This window comes from Bidens hawaiensis, unplaced genomic scaffold (genome assembly GCF_021521415.1).
Source record: "Bidens hawaiensis isolate Kalapana, Puna unplaced genomic scaffold, B.hawaiensis_p1.1 tig00061060_1, whole genome shotgun sequence".
NCBI classification, from domain to species: domain Eukaryota; kingdom Viridiplantae; phylum Streptophyta; class Magnoliopsida; order Asterales; family Asteraceae; genus Bidens; species Bidens hawaiensis.
Window position 1 is genome coordinate 623 of NW_027500989.1, and position 23,143 is coordinate 23,765.

General features: G+C 39.0%; 1 protein-coding gene across 1 annotated transcript; it reads left to right on the top strand.

Annotated features, from left to right (window-relative positions):
* Positions 1-1,015: 1,015 nt before the first annotated feature.
* LOC143603224 (uncharacterized) lies at positions 1,016-11,254 on the top strand. Its single transcript, XM_077080096.1, has 9 exons — positions 1,016-1,021; positions 1,270-1,471; positions 2,351-2,637; positions 2,836-2,957; positions 3,551-3,695; positions 3,771-3,863; positions 9,463-9,536; positions 10,062-10,115; positions 10,888-11,254. Exons 1-9 carry the CDS (start codon positions 1,016-1,018, stop codon positions 11,135-11,137), a joined length of 1,233 nt encoding a protein of 410 aa, XP_076936211.1. The 3' UTR covers positions 11,138-11,254.
* Positions 11,255-23,143: the final 11,889 nt, after the last annotated feature.

Genomic DNA, 23,143 nt, shown 5'->3' on the forward strand with positions numbered 1-23,143 from the left:
AGACGCTAACGCCGGTCCGAGGAACTCCGCAAAACAGCAATGGCAACCAACAATTTGGGTGAGAATAATCGGATTGGACTTGAAATCAACTTGTGCAATCGAAGCAAAAGAGGAAAACGCAGTCCAATAGGCTGGAACTTGAGTAGTAACTGGGTGTTCAAGAGTGGAAACCTGGTCATTAGATTGTTTGACAGATCTGGGTATGATAGCAGCCACCTGAGCCATCATAGATGAAGATCCAGAATAAGAACTATTCGTCCGGTCAATTTTTAGATCTGAAGACAGATCTGGACGAAATGACGGAGATCTGGGAATTAATATTGAGACGTCATGTGCCAGATGTGCCGGTTTAGCTGAATCAGAAACTGGAGGTCCTGGTTCGGCAAAGTCAGATTTGGAACCCAAAGCAAAGAAAACGTTACCAGCGAACCCAGAGCCTGGCGAATCAAGGTTTGAAGAACGTATCTCCTCATTCAATTGCTCATTTGGACCCGATTTAGAATCGGATCTGGAGAAAATCTCGCCGGAAAACCCCAATGAACCATCGACGTTCTTCTTCTCATGATGTTTCATCCAAGTGAGAACCATCTTCCGAAACTCAGCCGATTCTAGTCGATCCGCTTCTAACGCAGAGAGAGAAACCCTAATTTCAGTAACATCAGATTGAAGCTGTTTAATCTGTTGTTCGTGAATGTACAAACGAGAATTCTGATTCACCATAATTGAACTGGAAATAAAAATCAGACTTAGATCCGAAAAGCAGATCTGAAGTCGAATTGGATCTGAGATCTGAACGTGAAAGCAGATCTGGAAATTGAAATCGAATTGGATCTGAGATCTGAACGTGACAGCAGATCTGGAAATTGAAGTCGAACTGGATCTGAGATCTGAACGTGAAAGCAGATCTGGAAATTCAAATCGAAAGGAGAGCGGAGGTGCGGCAGGTCGGACCAATGATAGGGTTTGATATGCTATAGATTGAACGTAGAGAAGATATTAGGGATAAAAAGGAAGAATGATTGTATTAATGAAAATGTAAAGAAAGATTACAAGAGATTCCCGGGCCTAGCCCTCTCGCTGCATACGCAGGAGCCATGGTACTACCATCTTAAACCTAAATCTACTCTCCCTCCCTATTAGCTAATAATACCTATTTATAGAATTATAACTTGCAGTTGATCCCCTCCCAAAATAGACAATGATCATGATTCCTATCACCCTCTAACTTGTTAAAGTTTTAACACTTGACCTCTTATTTATTGTTGACAGGCACTACGCCTGATCTTGCAATGTGGTGTCAAACCTTCATGGTTTAACACAAACAGTGTATCTATCAGTAAGGAGAGTTCTGAATTATCAAAAAATTCATCAGCAGGAGATCTTCGTAGTTATTTAATTGATACACCAACTATTGGGGATTCAGTTGTACCAGAATTACTTCTTAAGGTATTAGAGCCTTATCAGAGAGAAGGTGAGGTTATGCTTTATGGTATATGGCATCTGTTTATTCTGGTTACGGGTGACAAAATGGGCTTGTTTGGGTTTAGGTAATGGACTTATGTTGAAACGGGTCGGGCCTGCTGACCCAGTACACATTTTGACCATTTTATTATATAGTTACAAAGACAAATATATGGTACAATGAAAATAAAAGACCAAATATATGGTACAATGAAAATTAGGGGCAATTGCATATATCCCCTTGAAAACTTCATTATCCACCCACTCCCCTCCCTCCTAACGGAAAAAATGATTAAATTTACTTATTGTGGTTCATTGATTAAAAATAAATTATAGAATGACTATTGTACCCTTATTTTGACTAGAGTTTAAAATTTTCGTATTTACCCATTTTTATAGAATAACTATTTTATGAATTTTTTGGTTCTTTTTACAGTTTTTTTTACCTTTTTTTCTAGATTTTTCTATTTTTTTATATGTTTCGCGCTAATGACTTCTTTTATTATTATTATTATTATTATTATATTTTTTTTGTGTTGTTGATTATTTGCTTTTGGCCAGGTATTTTTGAAAGGTCAATTTTGTTAGTATGTGAAATTTCAATATGGGTGGGGATATATACAAGTTTAGTTTTAGGAATGCTAAATATTCAATTTGTGTAGTTTACAAGGGGACATATGCAGTTCTCCCTTAAAATGAATAAATGGGTCGAATTTAATATTGACCCATTTGAGATTAAATGTAACCCAAATTGACCCACCTTTGATTAAAATTGCAGCAAACGGGTCGTTAATAAAAATTGCGATTTGCCACCTCTATTTCTGGTATATATTATTTAGAACTTTTCATTAATTTGTTGTTTTAACTTTTTAATGTTTTGAAACATTAGGTTGCATACTTGATGACGAACGGGTACGGCAGTATGCTGCTATAATTAATAAAGGTTCAGCTGCAAGGTTCTCATTTGCAGCTGCAATATTTGGTGAAACGTCCGAGGCTTACTTTTGGTTACAATTACCTTGTGCACTAAAACACTTGATGAACAATTTGGCTAACAAGTCTCTGCAAAAGAACTTAGTGACGCCATCATCTTCAGAAACTGATGACGTGTCATTGCTGACTAGGATATCCTCCAAGGGCAAATCAGAAACCAAGTCAAGTAAAAGTAACACAGTGGTAAGCTTTTTGCTTTATTTCTGCTTATTAGGCTTTTGAAAACGAAATTATAAAATAGAGAATTTGCACAAATGGTCCTTGTGGTTTGAATATTGCAAGTTTGATCCCCATATTTTATAAACTGCAAACTCAGTATCCATTTGTGCATTTTTCTCTATAAATATGAAAAGAGATTAATGATGCCATCATTTTAAGCAGATAGATGGTGAACTTAAATTAATGGCTTTTGAGCAAGACGAATTGTGGGATAGAGCTAATGCGCACATTTCTTGGCATGAAAAATTAGAGGATGAAGAGGCTATTCAAAACCCCGTGCATGAGTGAGTATTAATGATCGAGCACGAACAATTAATGAATGGAGTTTTTTATATGTTAGTTAAGAAATTGAATGTGTTTGTGTTCGCTTATGTTCGTTCATTGACAATATAAACGAACAATTCACGAACGTAACTAAACATAGTTGAGAGAACATAACTGAACGGACACTCATTAAAAGTAAAAATGTACAGAAATCTTTTGAGCCTAAAATTTTAAATTAAATATCTAAATAAATGAATGAATATTTACGAGCATAAATGAACAAACGGTGCAGCTGTTCATGTTTGTTAGTTTAGCAAGATGAAGAAAAATATATGTTCATGTTCGTTTGCTTATAATGAATGAACTTAGCAAAACGGTTCACTAACATTTCACTCTTGTTTACATGCCTAAGTAAAGATGACAATCGTTTTTTAAATAGTCATCTAATCGTTGAATAAAATGATACACTAGGGTGCACACCTTTAAAACACAACCCAAACCGAACCCACCCATTCATAACTAAATGGCTCAAAATTGAGACTTCTGTTACTACTATCACATAGCATAAGTAATCATTATTTCTTATAGTTTTATACTTTATAATAATACTCAGGCTGGTGTCAATTGGTAAGTTGGAAGCTGCCGTGAGTTTAATGCTTTCTACACCTCGAGAAAGCCCTTACTTCTATCCAAATGCTTTGCGTGCGGTTGCTCTGTCATCTGCAGTTTCAAAATCATTAAACGAACTGGCGGTTAAGGTAATAATTGGGATTTATTATGTATTAATAATTCAATTTTAAATATCAGTAATTCCAACTTATTATTTATTGTAGGTGGTTGCAGCAAATATGGTAGAGAGTGACAGGTCATTGTCTGGCAGACATCTACTATGTGCTGTAGGGAGGTATCAAGAAGCTTGTTCACAGGTGTTGTTCAATTCCTTGTTAGCTTAATCTCGTTTAATACATAGTTATCAAAGGCGGTAGGCCCACTCAAGGCACATAGGCCTCGCATGGGGCCTAGGTGCAAGGTGCAAAAAGAGTGAGGGCCTAAGAAAATGAAAGCGCGCTTATATAATATATATATATATATATATTATGTATTCGAAAAATAATAATATTCTTTATATAAAATAAACAAAAGCTATTATATTAAAAGAGTCAAAGATTCAAATGTAATTCCAAAACTTGAATACCAAAATGTCCTAAGTACCAAATGTTCGAAACATGAAAACCAAAAGTTCAAAAAGTAATAAATAGTAAAGGTTCAAATAATCATTGTTCTTGATTCGTCATTAATACCAATATGTGTCATCAACTTCAAGCAAACTAGAAGCGCATATATTGGGCCTTGTCTGGAATTTGGGCCTAGGCGCAAGAAGCGAGGGCTTTTAATAAGATAAATTGATTTATCAATAATTAAAATTAAAACTAGTGTAAAGAAGAGGATGTTTACTGACTGAATGATTAATACAATGGTGAACACTCCTATATATACAAGGAATAAACCCTAATGACATCAAATAATCGGCCCATGGGCTTTGTCTAACCATCTAACTATATACGGGCTAAAACCCGATATGAACTAACATTCCTCCTCAAGTTGGAGCATATATGTTAATCATGCCCAACTTGTTACAAATAAAATCTATTTGAGGTTTCCGAAGAGGCTTAGTGAGAATATCCGCAAGCTGAAAGTTTGTCTTAATATGAATCGGTTGAATGGATGGAGGATCTGTTTGTGTGCCTACTACCCGGTCTCTGATAAGATGGCAATCAACCTCAATGTGTTTCGTCCTCTCGTGAAAAACTTGATTCTTGGCTATATAAATGGCTGATTGATTATCACAGTATAGCCGCATCAAGTCTTTAGAAACAACTCCAAGTTCTATTAGAAGACGACGAATCCATGTCATCTCCGATGTTACATCTGCCATAGCTCTATACTCCGATTCAGCGCTCGATCTAGAAACCGTGTGTTGTTTCTTACTTTTCCATGACACAAGATTTCCTCCGAAAAACACACAATACCCAGTAGTAGATCGTCGTGAAATCGGACAACCTGCCCAGTCTGCGTCTGAGAAACCTGATATCTGACCATCTCCCTCTTCTGTGAAAGCTCCCACTCGACAATGACCCTGATCAGAATATAGGATGCCAAGGCCTGGTGTGGCCTTGAGATATCTTAAGACACGAAGAGCAGCATCCCAGTGACTGGTGCATGGTTCAGCCATGAATTGGCTCAAAACACTGACAGAAAAAGAAATATCCGGTCGCGTGACAGTTAAATAATTAAGTTTACCAACCAACCGTCTGTATCGCTCGGGATCCTTCATCGGATCCCCTTCTTTTGGGAGGAGCTTCTTTGTAGGAAGCATTGGGGTATCAACTGGTTTGCAACCCAGCAAGCCGCATTCAGTCAACATATCAAGGACATACTTCCGTTGAGAGAGAAGTATTCCTTGTGGAGAGCGAGATACCTCTATGCCGAGGAAGTACCGTAGCCGACCTAAGTCGCTAACCTGAAACTGAGTCTGAAGGAACTGTTTGAGTTCAGTGATCCCAGTAGTTTCGTCACCTGTGATTATGATGTCATCCACATAAACAACTACAATAATCCTTTTCCCTTTGTGGTGTCTAAAAAAAACAGAGTGATCGTATGCACTACGAGTCATCCCGAACTGTCCCATAACACTCGAGAATCGACCAAACCATGCCCTGGGAGACTGTTTAAGGCCATAGAGAGAACGACGTAGTCTGCAAACTTTCGAGGCCTCCTCCTCAACAATAAACCCTGGTGGCTGCTCCATATACACCTCCTCCTCAAGAACACCATTAAGGAAGGCGTTCTTGACATCAAGCTGGTGGAGCGGCCAATGATTAATGGCAGCAAGAGCAATGCAAATACGGACAGATGGCATTTTAGCAACCGGTGAGAAAGTTTCATCATAATCAATGCCATATGCCTGAGAATAACCCTTGGCGACCAATCGCGCCTTTAAGCGATGTAAAGAGCCATCCGGGTGCAGTTTGACCGTGAATACCCAACGACAACCAACAACACGCTTCCCTACAGGAAGCGTTTCAAGATCCCATGTATGATTGGATCTAAGAGCCCCAATTTCCTCCTCCATAGCCCGCCTCCATCCTGGATGGGCAAGAGCTGTCATCACATTCCTGGGAATCGGGTAGGAATCAAGGGTAGTAGTGTAGGCATGAGATTCAGGAGACAGATGAGAATAGGCAACATAATCGTGAATCGGGTAACGGGTGCAACATCGAGGCTCTTTGCGAAAGGCAATAGGTATATCGGGAAAAGGGGCACCTGGAGGATCATATGGTGTAGTGGAGGTAGGAATAGGTTCGGGAGTGAGTGGGGGGAGGTTGGTCTCAGAAGCGGGAGGTGGAACTGAGGACAAATCATGGTCCGATTGGGAATCAGGAGGCTGTGACGAGTGATTACGACGTTGACGACTATATGTGAAGAGTAGAGGTGGAGGGTTTGTCGGTGGACCCGTAGGAGCAGGATCAGAAGTAGTTAATACTGGGGAATCTGGTACACTGTGCATGGGAAATGTGGGGATGAAGATAGAGGTGGGTAGATCAAGGTCGGGGAAAGGGTCAGACACAGAAGTGGTAGGCTCGAGAAAGTAGGGACATGACTCATGAAAGGTGACATCGGCACTAGTAAAGTATCGGTGAAGAGATGGGCTATAGCACCGATACCCCTTTTGAACTCGGGAGTAACCAAGAAAGACACAACGGATAGCTCGGGGGTCAAGTTTAGTGACCGTCGGACGATGATCATGAACATAAGCCACACAACCAAAAACTTTAGGTGCTAGAGGAAATGGAGTGCCTGTAGGAAAAAGGATAGAAAATGGTGTTTTACCATGAAGAACGGGTGTGGGCATGCGATTTATTAGATATGTGGCAGTGAGAACGGCGTCCCCCCAGAAGCGATGTGGAACATGAGATTGAAATATGAGTGTGCGAGCAACATCCAACAGGTGACGATTTTTGCGTTCAGAGACACCATTTTGTTGGGATGTATATGCACACGAGGATTCATGAACAATCCCATGGGTGTTTAAGTATGATGTGAAGTCGGTGGAAAAATATTCTTTTGCATTATCAGATCGTAGAGTTTTTATTGTTGTGTTAAATTGGTTTTGAACATAAGCATTAAATTCACGAAAGGTGGAAAACACCTCACTACGAGATTTCAATAAATAAACCCAAGTAGCACGAGAATAATCATCAATAAAGGTAACAAAATATTCAAAACCCAATGTAGATTTAGTAGGGCAAGGGCCCCATACATCAGAATGCAAAAGTTCAAAACAACCACTGACTCGACTAGACACTCTAGGGGGATAGGGACGCCTGGTGTGTTTACCAAGCTGACATGACTCACAATGAAAATTAAAAGACGAAAGTGGTAAATCTGGTCTCATTTGCCTCATAACCGCTGTAGAGGGATGACCTAACCGACAGTGGTCCTCTTTGACTTTTGAAACGCAAGTGTTTGCTGTAGGATGTGGCGGGAAGGTTAAGCGGTAGAGGCCTCCTGATTCAAAACCTGTGCCAATCAGCCGGTTCGTCCCCAGCTCCTGGAAGATACAATGAGTAGGATAAAACTTAGCAGTGCAATTATTTTGTTTAGTAAGTTGGCTCACGGAACAAAGGCTATCGGGAAATTTAGGAACAAACAAAATAGAAGAGAGGTTTAGGTTTGACGAATTGGTGACGGATCCAATGCCAAGGACGGGGCAAGTAGATCCATCAGCAAGTCGAACTGGCTGGTGGGAAACTTTGTGTAGGCTAGAAAGGATATCGGGGTTCCCAGTCATGTGATGAGTAGCACCTGAATCAATAACCCAAGATGAAGTGAGACTAGGAAATGTACCTGAATTGGCCGTATTTGCGCGTGGAGCGGGGGCGGGTGTCTGAGAATTTAGAAGATGCTGCAGTCGACAATAGTCTTTTTCACTAAACGTATAGGCCGGAGTAGTGACCGGATCTGAAGCCTCACCGGTGGCAGCCATGCGAGCTTTGGGACGAGGAGGTGGCTGGCTTCCTGGGTGACGATTTGGGCAATCCCATTTAGTGTGACCAGGTTCCTTGCAATAGTGACAGACAAGACCATTACCTCGTCCAATACCCTTTTTGTGGGTCGTATGAGAGCCTCGACCAACACCTTTACCAGTAGAGGTATACATAGCTGATGTGTCTGTAGGATTTGCATCGTGACCATACATCTCCCGTAACATATGATAAGTTGATTCAACAGAGGATGTAGCCGAAGGGTTACTCAACAGTAAGGGCCGAGCACTCGAATACTTGGGTGATAAACCGGCAATGAAGGTCATGACATCCATCTTGGTGTTTCGCTCCTCCTGGACCTGTAAATCAGTAATGGGTGGATATGCAGCACGAAGTTCATCCCGGAGTTTAGAACATCGTGTAAAGTAATCGGTGAATGTAGAATCGCCTTGTTCGGCTCTGCCATAGGATGCATGAGATTGAGACTCTTGAGCCGAAAAGGATGAAGAAAGGTGATCCCACATCTTCACAGTGGAAAAGTTTTGGGCAATGGTGAGAATTTGTGGTTCCATGGCATTCCATAGTGCCATTTGTATTCCACTGTCATCTATACGCCACTCTCGGGTAATCGGATCTGGAGGTAGCTTAGTGAGATGGTCGTCTTTGTCCACACTAGTAAGGCCTTTTTGGACAAAGAGACTCCACGAACTCCAATTTTTGGAGTCAAGCTTGATGGGAATGCGTAGAACAGCAGAGTAGTTGATGATTCCTGGAGCAATCTGAGTTTCTGAAGTCTTGTTGGCCATAGAAGCTGAAGATTTGAACACCGAGCAAGAACTAATACACGAGCCGGGGCAGAAAAATAAAAGTGTCCGAATCGGAAAACTATCACCACATGGAGGTTCGGAGGTGAAAAACAAGACGTCTGGAAAAAGTCTGGTGGCCGGAAAAGGGCCACGCGCCGTCACTCGCCGGCGCGTGGGTGGCAGCGGCGGAACAAGGGTGGCGCGTGGGGGCGCGTGTGGCGTCGGTTCGGCGGCGGGTTTTCGGGTTATCTAAAACGAGGGTGTCCGGGGACGATGGTGGTGGCGGTGATGGTTGGGGATGTGTCGGAAAAAGATCTGTGACAGAACAGGAGGTGGTGGCTAGGGTTTGTGACTGAGCAGAAAAAAAAAGGTGGCGGCTAGGGTTTGTGCAGGGGGACCAGAACTCGTTTTTCAGACTAGGGTTTGGATCGAGAGCCGTAGCTGTGATACCATGTAAAGAAGAGGATGTTTACTGACTGAATGATTAATACAATGGTGAACACTCCTATATATACAAGGAATAAACCCTAATGACATCAAATAATCGGCCCATGGGCTTTGTCTAACCATCTAACTATATACGGGCTAAAACCCGTTATGAACTAACTAACAACTAGTATATATTTGAAACCGGAAAGTTAATAGGTATTAATGACTTGTTCATTATGTTTCAGTTGCAAGATGCTGGATACTGGACAGATGCTGCCACGTTGGCAGCACCACATTTAAAAGGGAGTGATTATTCAAGGTTTGTAAACCGTTTACACTAATAGTTCTTTTTAGTCTTCAATTCTATTTACATGCCATTTCTTGTACATGATTCATTTTCTTTTCTCAACTATATGAGGAAGTGAAAATATGAGAATTTCATCGCCTTAAAACTTGCATAATATCATATTTACCTCATAAAAAGTCATAATAACAAATATACTCATTATTTATACCCTTTTTCTTCTCTCACCAAATAAAGAGTCAATGTTGGATCCCTATGCTAAATTCCGACAGGTTAAGGGTTGAAGTGGTCATGTTATAGAAGTATTTATTCGAATGGGTATATAAAATTTAAGTGTTTTGAATGAGCATATTTGATATGATGGTTTTCGGTTGGGTATATATGATGTTAATGCAAGTTTTCAGAGGGAATATGTTAAAATGCCGAGATTATGTTGATATTTAGCTTGTGTGCCGTGAATATTTAATGTGCAGATAATTTCACATATTTGCGTAATTAGAGATGATTTTTCTTTTCTCATATAAATATTATGATTTTCAGGGTATTACACAGATGGGCTGAACATGTCCTTCATGCTGAACATAACATCTGGAGGTATCCATCGTGTATTTAATGATATAGCTCTCACCAAAGCGTGAACGAACATGATGAATTTGGATCGAATAACTTTCAATCTTATAACCAGAAAATATAACTCTAAAACTAATTACAAACTCATAAACATAATCACCATTTTGATTAGCTATTATAAATGAAATACAAATCATATGATTTATCCCTAAATTCCTAATTGATCTTAATTAATTAACCCAATTTTCATAACGCGGAAATTACATCCAAAACTATATTCTATCTCTAAACGGTTCAAATTGCAGGCCAAAGTCACCAAAAGTGTGCTCAACACATGAACCTTCTAAATCATTTTATTGAAAAAGTTAATTGTTATATTATGTTATTATCATAGAAAAACCAAATCTTTTGGATAAAATGTGTTCAGGGGACTCGTTTTAACCCATACTAAAAGTTTACCAGTTTTGCCACCTCAACTTAATACCAAGCAATTTCGGTTCATGGTTCAGGCGGTTTGGTGGCCCGTTGAGCCTTTTCTATTTTTTTTTCCAGTTTTGGAATATGCGAATTATGTATACAATCCATCATTTTTGAAAATAATAAAAAAAATTAGATGAAATTGTCAATCTGTCAAAACCGAACCATCAAACTGCCAACTACTCAAACCGACCGGTCCAGCTATCCCCTTATCTAGCCGGTTTGATTTTTTCGTTTTTCTGGATGTTTGGCCCCAAATTTTGTTCAGCCGGATCGTTAACACCCGAATTTGATTGTTTTGGCTATTTTTCCAATGCAGAGCCCTGATTTTGTACGTAGCAGCCGGTTCATTACAAGATGCATTGTCAGCACTCCGTGAGGCTCAACAACCCGATACTGCTGCAATGTTTATTATCGCTTTTCGGGAAGTTCACGCCGAATTTATCAAACACCTTAATACTAACGAAGACTCGGATTCTTTAATCAAAGAAAAACTGCTCGTTTTGCCTGGATTAAACCCTGAAAACGAAGAGTTGGTGAATTGTATGGACAGTTTCAACAAAAACTAGTCCATCTGTGTATGGACTCTCAACCGTTTTCGGACTAAGTTTTGGCTAATGTACTGGTTTTAAAGCTTCAGGTACAAGTTGAGATTGCATGCGCTAAGTGATGTATATTTGTTATATTTATGTGATTGATTATTGTTGTGGTCTAAAAGAAAGGTGATGGGAGATGTTTACCTTCGGTATTTTATCTTAAACTAGTTTTTATTTCTTGTAATACGGGATTGTTTTATATTATTCGTTTCTAATATTTATATATTATTTTGAATTTTAATTTTATTTATTGTAAATGAGTTAATTATATACTTAGGATTTCATGATGAAAGGGTTTCACAAATAAATGAGAAGTTATAATCCGGTTTAAAAGCTATATGGGTTTGGTGTGACTCATGACCCGTTTATTTTTTTTTACTATAAAATTGTTTTTTAATTATAAATAATATTTTTTTTCATAAAAAATCGGATGTTAAGTTTTAGTATATTTCTATTTTATAGGATTTTCATATCAAATATTTGATCGTAGTTTGTGGAGGTCCGTTCTTTGGGGATCTTCAATGGAGGTTGGCGTCACTTCCGATCCGTTATGGGGGGTTGGGTCTCTGTTCGGCCGAGGATGTAATCTACATATGCTTTTGTGGCTTCGAGAGCACAGTCGTGGTGTTTGCAAGACCATATTCTTCGGGGTTGTGATATTTATGGGTTGGACTCTGATTATGGGTGTGCGATGGATCGTTTACGTACTTCACTTCCAGATTTTGATCTTAGCGGGTTCTCTAATAAGGACACCGCCCCCCTTAAAGCCCAACATGTTGTGGCGAGTGTCTTATTTAGTGGAATCGTCAAGAGTTTAGAAGTGAAGTTTGATCTATTCCCTCGCCAAAAGGCGGTGTTTGAATGCCTTCGGGCTCCTCGGGCTCAGGATTTTCTAACGGCTATCCCCATTGAAGGATTAGGCCAACGTATGTCGGGTTTGGAGTATCGGGCTATCCTTAAGTACCGGTTAATGATCCCTATGTTCCCGACGGATGAACCTTGCCCAATTTGTCGCAAGGTCTGTTTGGATTCTTTTGGTGACCATGCGGTGCATTGCAAAGAATTGCCTGGCTTTAAATACAGACATGATCTGGTTAGGGATGTTCTGTGTGATGTTCTTAAACGGGCAGGGATTTCTGCTAAAAAGGAGGCCCCTGTTAACTTTCTCAAGGATCCTATTGAAGGGAGGTCTACTTTACGACCGGCTGATATTCTTGTGTTCGGGTGGGCAGGGGGGAAACACGCCTGTGTGGATCTTACAGGAGTGTCTCCTCTTGTTGGGCTTAGGGACCGTGGGTTTGTAGTGGGTCAGGCTGCGTTGAAGGCTGAATCGGGCAAAGTTGTTAAACACGAGAAAGCTTGTTTAGATAATCAACATGTCTTTCTACCATTTGCCTTTGATACATTTGGTTTTCTGGCTCCAGAGGCTGTGAAATTTTTGAGTAGGGTTCAGCGCGTCGTACACGGAACCTCTTCAGCTTCTAGGTCCCAAAGCTTCGTTTTTAGCAGGATTGGCTTTGCTGTTCAAAAGGGGGTTGCGGCGCAGCTTGTTGCCCGTTTGCCTGCTACTTTATTGTAATCGTTTTATAGTAAATTATATAAAACTTTTATATAAAAAAAAATATTTGATGAGATTAATTGTTAATTTAATGAGATGTTATTACCCGTTTAATGGCTATCTGGGTTTGGTGAGATTCATGCCCATGAAGTTCGGTCAAATGCATGAGAAGCCTTCATTTACAATCTGGAGGCTTGAGAAAATGTAGGGAGGTTTCGTTTATATATATTTAAGATTTTTTTACCGTTTATTTTTTAATGAGGTAATTACCTATTATAGGCTTACAACATTAAAAATTAAAATGGGTTGCTCAGCAGTTTGAAACCTGGGCGACTGTATTAAAACGCATTCGAGCTTTATATAACATACTAGTTTTTTTAAATATGATGCAATACCAACTTGAATGATTCGAATGGTTAGTACGGAAAGTACAAGGGTGGTAAGATTATCTCTATAGGGGTGGTTGAAGGAGGTTAATAAAGTCCAAGGTTTAATTTGAATTACTTAATAATCTTGTTAGTGTTTAGATTATTAAGTTTATTATTTAAATTCCCAGTTTGAGTTTGTATAGGAATAGGTAGCTTGGTATTATATGAACCCTAGAAGTTAGGTTTATTTTGTGTGTCCTTCGTTTCTTCATAACAAACAAAGAGATGTGTTGATCAAATCCTCGTGTTTTTGTTCTCGATTCATTTGCTTAAAGTTTTACAAGTTTGACGCCCATGCAACTCATTGACAATTCATGAAAATAGACGGTATTTAATAAATATTTGATTGTATAATAGACAATAAGCATTCAAACATTGTTAATACATAGTCGTTGCACCCTTATTTTTATAAAAAATTTAAAATAAACAATATACTTTTATTTCCGGATGGTTTTTAGTTTTTTATACATTAATGAATGTTTTATTTCATAGTAGTATACCTTATTATATGTGTAACGTCCTCGTTTTGATAGATAAATAAAGTAGTTCGAGTTATTTTAGTTATGTGTCGTGTTGCGATGTGTAGTTAGTTAAATAATGAGAAGGGATGAGATTATTAAGGTTAATGGACTTGAGAGTAAATTGGGCCTAAAAGCCTTTGGGCTTTGCCTATTTAAACCCCTAAATCCTAAATTCCATCCTTATCCTCATCATTCCATCATCATTCCCAATCATTGGCACGCATACACACACAAAAATCTCCTGTACCAAACATTCCAAAATCCAATTCCATTTGTCCATGTAACATCCGTAAATTAAGAATTATAAATAAAAGAGAATTTCAGTACTTATTGTGTGTGTCGTTATTTAATTTCGTTTAGTATAAAGAGATTGAGTGATTGGCCTAGGACTTATAAATGGGCTTGAGAAAATGGATACGGGCCCAAGGCCCATACGGTGGGGTATTTAAACCCCAACCTTGTCCACCAACTCCTCATTTTCCCATTTCTCTCTCTTTCCTCCTTACATACACACACACACACATACTCAAGAACACACTCGTTCTCTCTCTAATACCCGGATCCAAATCCGAACCAAGGAAGAGCGAATCTCGGGTGTAAAAACCATCAAAAAACAAAGAGCACGTCCAGATCCACGAGTGGTCTAAATCCGAACCCGAAACCCAAGACCAAAAAGGTGAGTTCGGCAAAAAGGCTAAGTTTTTAAGGTTGGATTCGACATGCAATGTGATATAATGATAGATCGGACTGTAAGAAGTAAGAAAAATATGAACTTGTTGGGCCGAGTGTTAACGGTTTCGTTTTAGGACAAAGAGGTGATGTTCGGACTAAGTAAACATGAGTATACAAAGTTGGTACAACCCAAAACCCATAAAAAAATGGTAGAATCGGGTCCTAAGGAAGAGTCACAGAGCAATAGGATTTAAAATGGTAAAAATGAAGAAAATGAGATTATTCGCACAAAAAGGAATCGCATCGCATGCCATGCGAAGCGAATGGTCCAAGCGAATTCTTCCATGCGAATTCTTTCAGATTGTTGTAAAACGTGACCCAATTCATTTTTCGATGCATTTTTGATAAAGGGCCTATTAACGAAAATAAAATTTTTCCAAGCTGACCTGGCAGCTCGACCCCAGCCAGGGGCTCTGCCTTTGGACCTTGCTAGGGGCTTCCGCCCCTAGACCCCGCTTCCAAGGGTGCTGCCCCCGGACCCCCGTTAGTTGAACGGTTCGTTAATGTAGATGCATGAAGTAGTAGTAATAGATAATTGATACTCGTGACTTGTTACACAGTTAGCGGAGCTCAGTTAAGGAAGGGAATTTCGATAAACTCGGAGAGGAATCGTTTCCATGTAAGTTTCTAGCCCCGTTTCTCTTGAAATGTTTTCGGGGCTGTGTGCATACTTGTTAGATTAGAAGAATATATATATATACACACTTAATTACACATATGATAAAAATGAATAAATAAGGAAAGGATGAAAGAATGTGGTAAGAATTTGTATGTGTTTAGTTGATAACTAAATGTGTTTGAAAGAGTCAATTAAGAATATAATGTAAGAGTTAGGGTGGGTGGCAGGCCCTTCTAATACCTGGGCAAGAATAGCGTGGCCGACTCTATGATATCAGTGCAAAAAGTAGGGTGGCAGACCCTTATAATATATGTGCAAGAAGTAGGGTGGCAGACCCTTATAATATCTGTGCAAGAATGTAAGAATAGTGGTATGCTATGTAAGTAAATGTAAGAATAATAACGGGAAATATTTGTACGTAAATGAAAGAACGTGTAAGAATAATCCTATAACTGTTAAACTAAAACTCACTCAGCATAGCTGAATTTTAGTATGCACGCAGGTGAGTAGAATGTGGCAGGTTGCTTGAAGGGAGGCACGTGGCAATGAAATAAAGTGAAGACTAGCATCGAAAGAAAGGAGATTCACGTGTTATTTGTGTTTATCGTTAAGACTTGTGTTCCTTTGTTTTAAACGAATACTTGTTGGTTTGTATGAATGGATGACTTTCATATTTCCGCAAAAAGTTTTAATTAACTCTGATATTTAGAACTGTGTTTATGAGTAAATTCAACGCAAAGTAGGGGTCTCAGGACCGGGCCTTAAAGTTGGTATCAGAGCGTAAGTTCGAGAGAAATAAGCATCCTATATGCTTAGACTCGAACAGAGAATGGGACTTAAAGAAGAAAAGAAAGAAGATGCCAGTCTGAGAATTCCATGTGTCACCTAGACAAGCTTAGAAAGTGATCAAGTTGATCTTGTGTATAGTGAAGAATAAGTAAGAAAGTTAGCTTAATTGCTAGAAGTAGAATCGATTGTTTATATGTGATGATGTGAAAATGTATGATGGTCTAACTCTTATAAGTAGAAACTAACACAAGTGAACTCACAAATGGAAGTGTATAGGACACGGAGAGTAACGTTATCAGCTAATCACAACTGGCCACTATTACCTGTTAGCCTTACTACCCTTGTACTAAATAGTTCCTGTAGTGACGACGTTTGTGTTTTCCTATGGAATACGAATGGCTGGTGCTAAGAAGACTACTGGACAAGGAGGGATAGGCGCCATGGTAGGCCACGTGTTACCCAAGTACCCTCCGAGGAACCGATCCTCGAGTCCGAGGAAGAGAGAAGCATGACTGTGCGAGATGAAGGGTATCAGCTTGATCCTGCTATCCAAGCCGCCATTACCCAGACAGTTGCTATTGCAATGCAAAATCTTCAACAAGAAAAGTCGACTGAAAGCCGTGCATGAACCACTGAGAGGGCAGGGGAAAGTAGCAAGAAAGATGAAGAGACTGAGAAGGAGGCGTCAAGTGAAGATCGGTCTGTGAAGGTTGAGGAGGCGTCATTTGGGGAAAATGACACACCGCGAGTACACTACTGAGTTCAATCGCATGTCCAGGCTTATCCCCGACATGGTAAACAATGAGGCAAAGAGGATCAAGTGCTACTTGAGGGGACTACCATAAAATGTCTGCACCTTAGTCCGGGCTAGTAAACCTACTACTTTTTTGATTCTGCTGTCGAACTCGCAGAATTGGTTTATGATGACCTGGCTGTGGATGATGTGGTGGTAGTGGAAGATAAGAAAGAGAAGAAGTGGGTTGCTCTTGCTAAGTGACCGGGTACTCAATTGTGGAATTCAAATGAGAAGAAGCTGAAATTGTGGGAGAAGAAACCGTGCAAGACTTGTGGGAAGATGCACGGCAGATAGTGTAAGTGGAGTATGAACACTTGCTACAAGTGTGGGAAGACAGGGCACCACTCTCGTGATTGTAATAGCGAGCCTGTCTGCTACAAATGTAGAAAGACTGGTCATATGGCAAGAGAGTGCACTGCAAATGAAGCTGGGGGAAATGGTAAGAAAGGAGCTGAGCAGAATAGGCCAAAGACAAGAGCCTACATGCTAACCCAAGAACAGGCCAAGAAGATCCCCGATGTTGTGACAGGTACTTTCTTAGTAAACGGTATTTCTGTTTCCGTATTATTTGATTCAGGTGCGAATAGGAGTTTTGTTGCTACGTCATTCTGTAAGATAGCCAAGATGGTTTTTTTGTCGTGTGACCGAAACTTTTACGGCAGACACTGCTAGTGAGACCTCGGTTAGAATTATGAGAATGTTTAAGAATTGCAAGATAGAGTTAGAGGGACATGAATTCCCTGCTACCCTGTATGTCATGACTTTAGGAGGGTTTGATGTAGTACTGGAATGGATTGGTTGTCTGAATTTGAAGCTTAGATAGTGTGTAAGAGTAGATTGATAATACTGAAGTCTCTGGATGGTGATACAGTGACGGTTTATGGAGATAAAGAAAGTTCAGGGCTTAACGTCATTTCGATGATAAAAGTCGAAGGTTTGTTGAGGCGAGGGTGCAGTGCCTACCTGGCGTACGTTGTCAAAGCCACGGCCGAGACGAAAGAAGTGAAAGACGTTCCTGTGGTGTGTGACTATTCCGAAGAGTTCCCTGAGGACCTTCTGGGGTTACCACCGGAACAAGAGGTAGAGTTTTAGATAGAATTGATACTAGGAGAACAGCCCGTCGCGTAAGCACATTACCGCCTGGCACCGTCCGAGATGAAAGAACAAATGTCCCAGCTACAGGAACTCCTCGATAAGCGTTTTATAAGGCCGATTGTTTCCCCATGGGGCGCGCCGATGCTATTCATTAAGAAGAAGGATGGAAGTATGAGGATGTGCATAGACTATCGCGAGCTGAATAAGCTTATGGTAAAGAATAGATATCCATTGCCACGGATTGATGATTTATTTGATCAGTTATAAGGTGCAAGCTGGTTCTCGCGAATAGATCTCAGATCAGGTTATCATCATTTGAAAGCGAAATATGCGGACATCCCTAAGACAGCGTTTCGGACGCGGTATGGACACACGAGTTCCTCGTGATGTCATTTGGTCTAACCAATGCTCCCGCAACATTTATGGATATGATGAATAAGGTGTGTTGGCCGATGTTAGACAAGTAGGTTATCGTATTCATTGACGATATAGTGGTCTATTCGAAGAGCGAGTTTGGCCACGCCAAGCAGCTGAAAGAAGTGTTTGAAGTGTTGAAAGACGAGAAGTGTCACACCCCGTTGAGCGATTTGCGGAAGCGTAAAACGGAAATGTAACAGACATCTCTGGTATTGATATAAGGCTAAATATATATTAATCCCTTGTATATTTCAATTAATATTTTAATCGTTTATGTTTGGTTTTTATTAAGATTTGTATACTACTAACTTATTTGAATAATGTAGGTTTCGGGTTTTAATTCCAGTGAAAAGAGGGCGAAAAACTAGCAAAAACAAGCCGAACCGGAGAACCAACGCATCAGGAAACGAACCGGACCGAACTAGGATTGAACCGGACCAGACGAGGTGGACCAGCCCCCTAGGCCGGTGCGCCGCGCGGCCAAGGAGAAGGGGCTTGTCGCGCGGCGCGGCGGGTGGTGGCTGTGTCCGGATTTCCAGAATGTTCCCTGTTTAACCGTCTTAACCTATTTTTGGTCCCCTGTTGCCTATATAAAGACCCCTAAACTCACCATTAATCATAACCCTGAAGCTCCAGACGAATTTGGTGAGTTCCGAGGCGAGTTTCGGGCAGCTTTGGAGTCGAGGAGTCAGCTGGCGAAGTGCTTATCGTTCAAGGACGAAGACTCCGGGTTTTATCGCCTTCATTCTTCCGTTCTTATTTATTTTCGCCATGATTTCGTTTATTTTTGTTTTGTTTTATTTTAAGATGCTAGGCTAAACGTTATAGACTGCCTAGGCTTATGATGAACCTACTTTGACGTTGTGTTTTGATTTGGGATTTATTTGTGTTTTGGTTTTTATGGTTTAGTAAAAGGTTTGCTTATATTAAATTGATGCATATGGATATTTAAGATTGTTTGATTAATTGTTATTATTCCATAGTTGCCTTGATTTTTGTTTGTCATTATGATAGGTTGCTATTAGGTCATCTACTTTGTGTTTATGATTATTTTATGATTGATTTCGAATAAGATCATAGGAATAATAATTATTAATTAAATAAACCTGAGTGTGCTGCTAACCTAAATAGCTGTAAGGTGCTAGGTTATCGATAGATCTTTATTATTTGATCTTGCTAGATTTAGTTCTTCGTAAGGAGTCCGTCTAGGTTTGATTATTTAAGTATTGTCTATTGAATCAATTCGATATATTAAACTGCCATTGACTTCCGCGCTGTAAGGTAGGATTTCGTATAAAGGAACTAAATTGTAAACAATTGGGTGACCGTAAGCGAACTTGATTTTTAATACTAGTGTGCGTTAAAACTTATTAGAAATCCATAGGTTTTCTCTTGAGAAGGGTCAGGGGTCTTATCTGGTTTTTCTTTTAAGTGTCTATTTTACGATCCCAGTCCATAACTAAATATTTTCCCGAGTCAATTCATTACCAAAATTTAGGGGAGTCTAGCCTAGGTAGTTTTCTCATCATCATCTTATTTTCATAACAAACTTTGTTTTCATTTAATTTACTTGTTTTGTTAATTAGTTTTAATTATAATATTAATTTAGTATTTTAAATAAAAACCCCTTAAACAAATATAAATAATAAGTTGTGTTTTGTAGTCGAGTCTAATTAGCTAGTAAACGTAATTTAAAGAGTCTCGTGGGTTCGATATCCGGACTTACTTAGCTGTACTAGAGTCGACTGGTTCACTTGCCGGTTAGTAGTTTAGTTAAGTTTAAGAGTCTAGAATTTATTACTTAGTGTCTAGATTAGCATGTTTTTATATAACTACTTTTAGCACATCAGGTATCAACCACATTGTTTATAAAGAACAATACAAACTAGTTTACAATATTTTACATCGATCTAACTTTGTTTACAACTAGGTGATACAAACTAAATACAGCCCGTTAAGCGGCTTTACTCCTTACTAGCACACTTGCATCAATTTACCCAGCATTGATCGCAAGTCAAACACGTAGCACATGGACTTTCTAGTCCGAATCTGGTATACCTGGAAAAACATGTTAAAACGAGTCAACTACAAATAGTTGGTGAGTTTCATGAGTTTCAAGAAATCAGATGTGTGTACAACAATCGCAGTTTATAAATACGCACGTATGTATGTATGTATGTTCACAAGTACGTTTGTTTGTATGTTTATGATGTAATTATGCTAAGCTACAGTGAAGCCTTGACTGTTCGTGCTGCGTGCCTCCATTTCCCACGCTCAATCAACCACTGTGGCCCCCTTTCCGCCCACAACATGCCCCGAGTAGCTATGCCTAACACTACATAGCGTGTTTGTATAATTATGGACATGTGCAAACGGGATAATGTCTCAGCAAACCGTGCTGGCCCCGCCTGGGTTTGTCAAACCAATAGTACTATTCACATGCCACCGGCTCGAAGTTAATCACTATGTTACTGGGGAGTTTTGTGTTTTAGCACTTAGATAATTCCCATCATCAAACAGTTCAGAGTATATATATATATAGATATGCATCAACATGTTTTTCACCCCAAAAGTTCGTAAAAGCAGTTTAAAAGTGGGGTCATGAAACTCACGGTTTAATAGAGAATCAGTACAGCGTCAGCTTGTAGTTCGTTTGACTCGTTCACTTGTCCCTATAATTAATATTATAATAATATTAATATTTTAATATTATTATAATCTCAATACTAAACTGGGCTGTGTATCTAATCTGGGTATAGCTGTTACGCGCAGAAAGTGTCAATAGGCTTATGTTGTGATGTTGTTCAATGTCTAATACTTAAAACTGAACTTGGCTCAGTTTCACCGTTTTCCCAGTTGGGCCAAGTGGTTCGTTTATGCGTTTAGAAAACAGTTATGGGGATGCAAGCTTGGGTAAATGTGTTGGTCGATAATATTATTAAGTTATAAAGAAAGATCACATATTGGGTTCTGGATTCGCTATAGGGCTCGTTTCCGTTTATTCAGTTTGATTTGAGAAAAACGCGCACAATCTATTCAAATTGTCCGGGTTTCACATAAAAAAGTTCGTTTTTACTTAATTAATACAGAAATATCATTTCTGATCACTCTTGATGTCCTGATATTCCAACGGGTTCGTTAATCACGAACTCGTCGGTTTTTATCAGATTTGAATTTGTTTAAACTTTAAATTAACATAATTAATTATCCGTGAATCCTTGAATTATGAAAATTTAGCCACTTATCAATTAAAATATGTAGATTCTTATAAAAATATTTATGGAATTATTTACTAATTTATTAATTTATAAAAATTCATTTTATCTGTTATATTTAGCCAGAAAATCACCCGTTTATACCAAACGATCGCTAAAAATTCTACCAAAATTTCTGAGTGACCAGCATATATCCCAAAACAACCTGGAAAAATATTAAACTCTAATAATCTTGTCAAATATCATTTCTGAGCCAAAAACGACTATGAAAATTCAAATAAACGCGAATGCACAAAACCTATTTAGGCTTTTCCAAATGCTCCCAAATTTCATATGTGATCAAAATATACCAACTCTGAGTTTCCCACAAAATTTCATAATTTATGAAGCATTTAAACGGATGATACAATGCTTGTTTTGTAACTCTCTTTCGTGTTTAAATCTATAGCGGGTAGTTAAACGAGCATGTTTTCGTTTAACTGTTTTGCTATCGAACTAAGGCCATAGTATTGATATATTGGCTTATCTTAAACGTATATCACTTATAGATGGCCCCTCAGGATATCTGGGTCGTAACCAGATCCGTTCGGTTAATCATTCGTTCGTTGTGTAATAAGCGTTAAATCGGTAACTGTATATTAGGGTGTACCTAGTTTTGTCTCAATTGTCACATTATTCCCCCGTTAAGAAATTTCGTCCCTGAAATCAATATGCCAATTATACGTTCCTTAGGGACCAACATGAGTATTTGTTTTCGTTTTCAAATATATTTGGTTCCCCGCTGTGGATTTTACCGAACTTTGATTAATAAAATTTTTGACGAATCATAACTATTTGAATTTCCCGTCCATTATTTATACGGGTTCTTTACCAAGTTTAGTTATAAGTAAGTTTTCAAGTGGTATTATCTCCGCCTTGTCAATAAAGCACTTGTTTGTTTCGGTATAGAGGAAATTATTAGTAGGACTAAAACTCGAAACTAAACATGGTTTTAGTCGATTTGCTATGGGATTAAATTTCAAGATAACCTGTTAAAGTTCCGTATATATTGATGTTAACTTATCGATTTCCTCAACTCAAATAACACCTTTCAAAGGTTAACAAGTTAGTATGTACATCAGTATATTTCTTTTGTCAGTCTTATACGGCTTTCAGTTTGTTTTTAAATTCTACGAGTTTTATCTGTGGCTTCCGAAATCAAATTGGATTCCATTTTGAGTGTTGCTAACTTTTAGCCTATTGCGGTAACGATTTATATTCTTGCTCATATCGTACCAGTTATAGTATCGCTCATATAATATCATGGTAACTATTAGTATATGAGGATTATACTAGTGGGAAATGTTAACCTTAATTTCCTGCAAGATTTAATATACAGTTGCAATGTAATTCCGCCAATGTCTTTATAGTTCTTCCAGATCGATCGTTTATTTGGGGATGACAGGTCGTGCTTAAACCGATTCGGTTTCTTAAATTTAATAGAAATTAATAGGTGAATGGATTATCTCAGTCTGAGGTAATCGAAATAGATAAATATATAATGGTAGGCGAGCCTTTCAGTTATGTAATTATTATAATTCGGGAGGGAGTGTGTAATTTAAGCTAGCCGGTCAATTAGGACTCGAACTACATTGTGTTCCCAGGATGAATTATGAAAAGGTGCTACGAGGCTCATGGTACTCTGTTCCCTCTTCCACTGGGTGTTTTCGGTTGTTGTAACATTACCGAGGGCCTTTGATATTCTGCCTCAATTCTAACCCGACTCATACATTCGGACCATCAATAATATTCCTTTAAATATTTGTACGT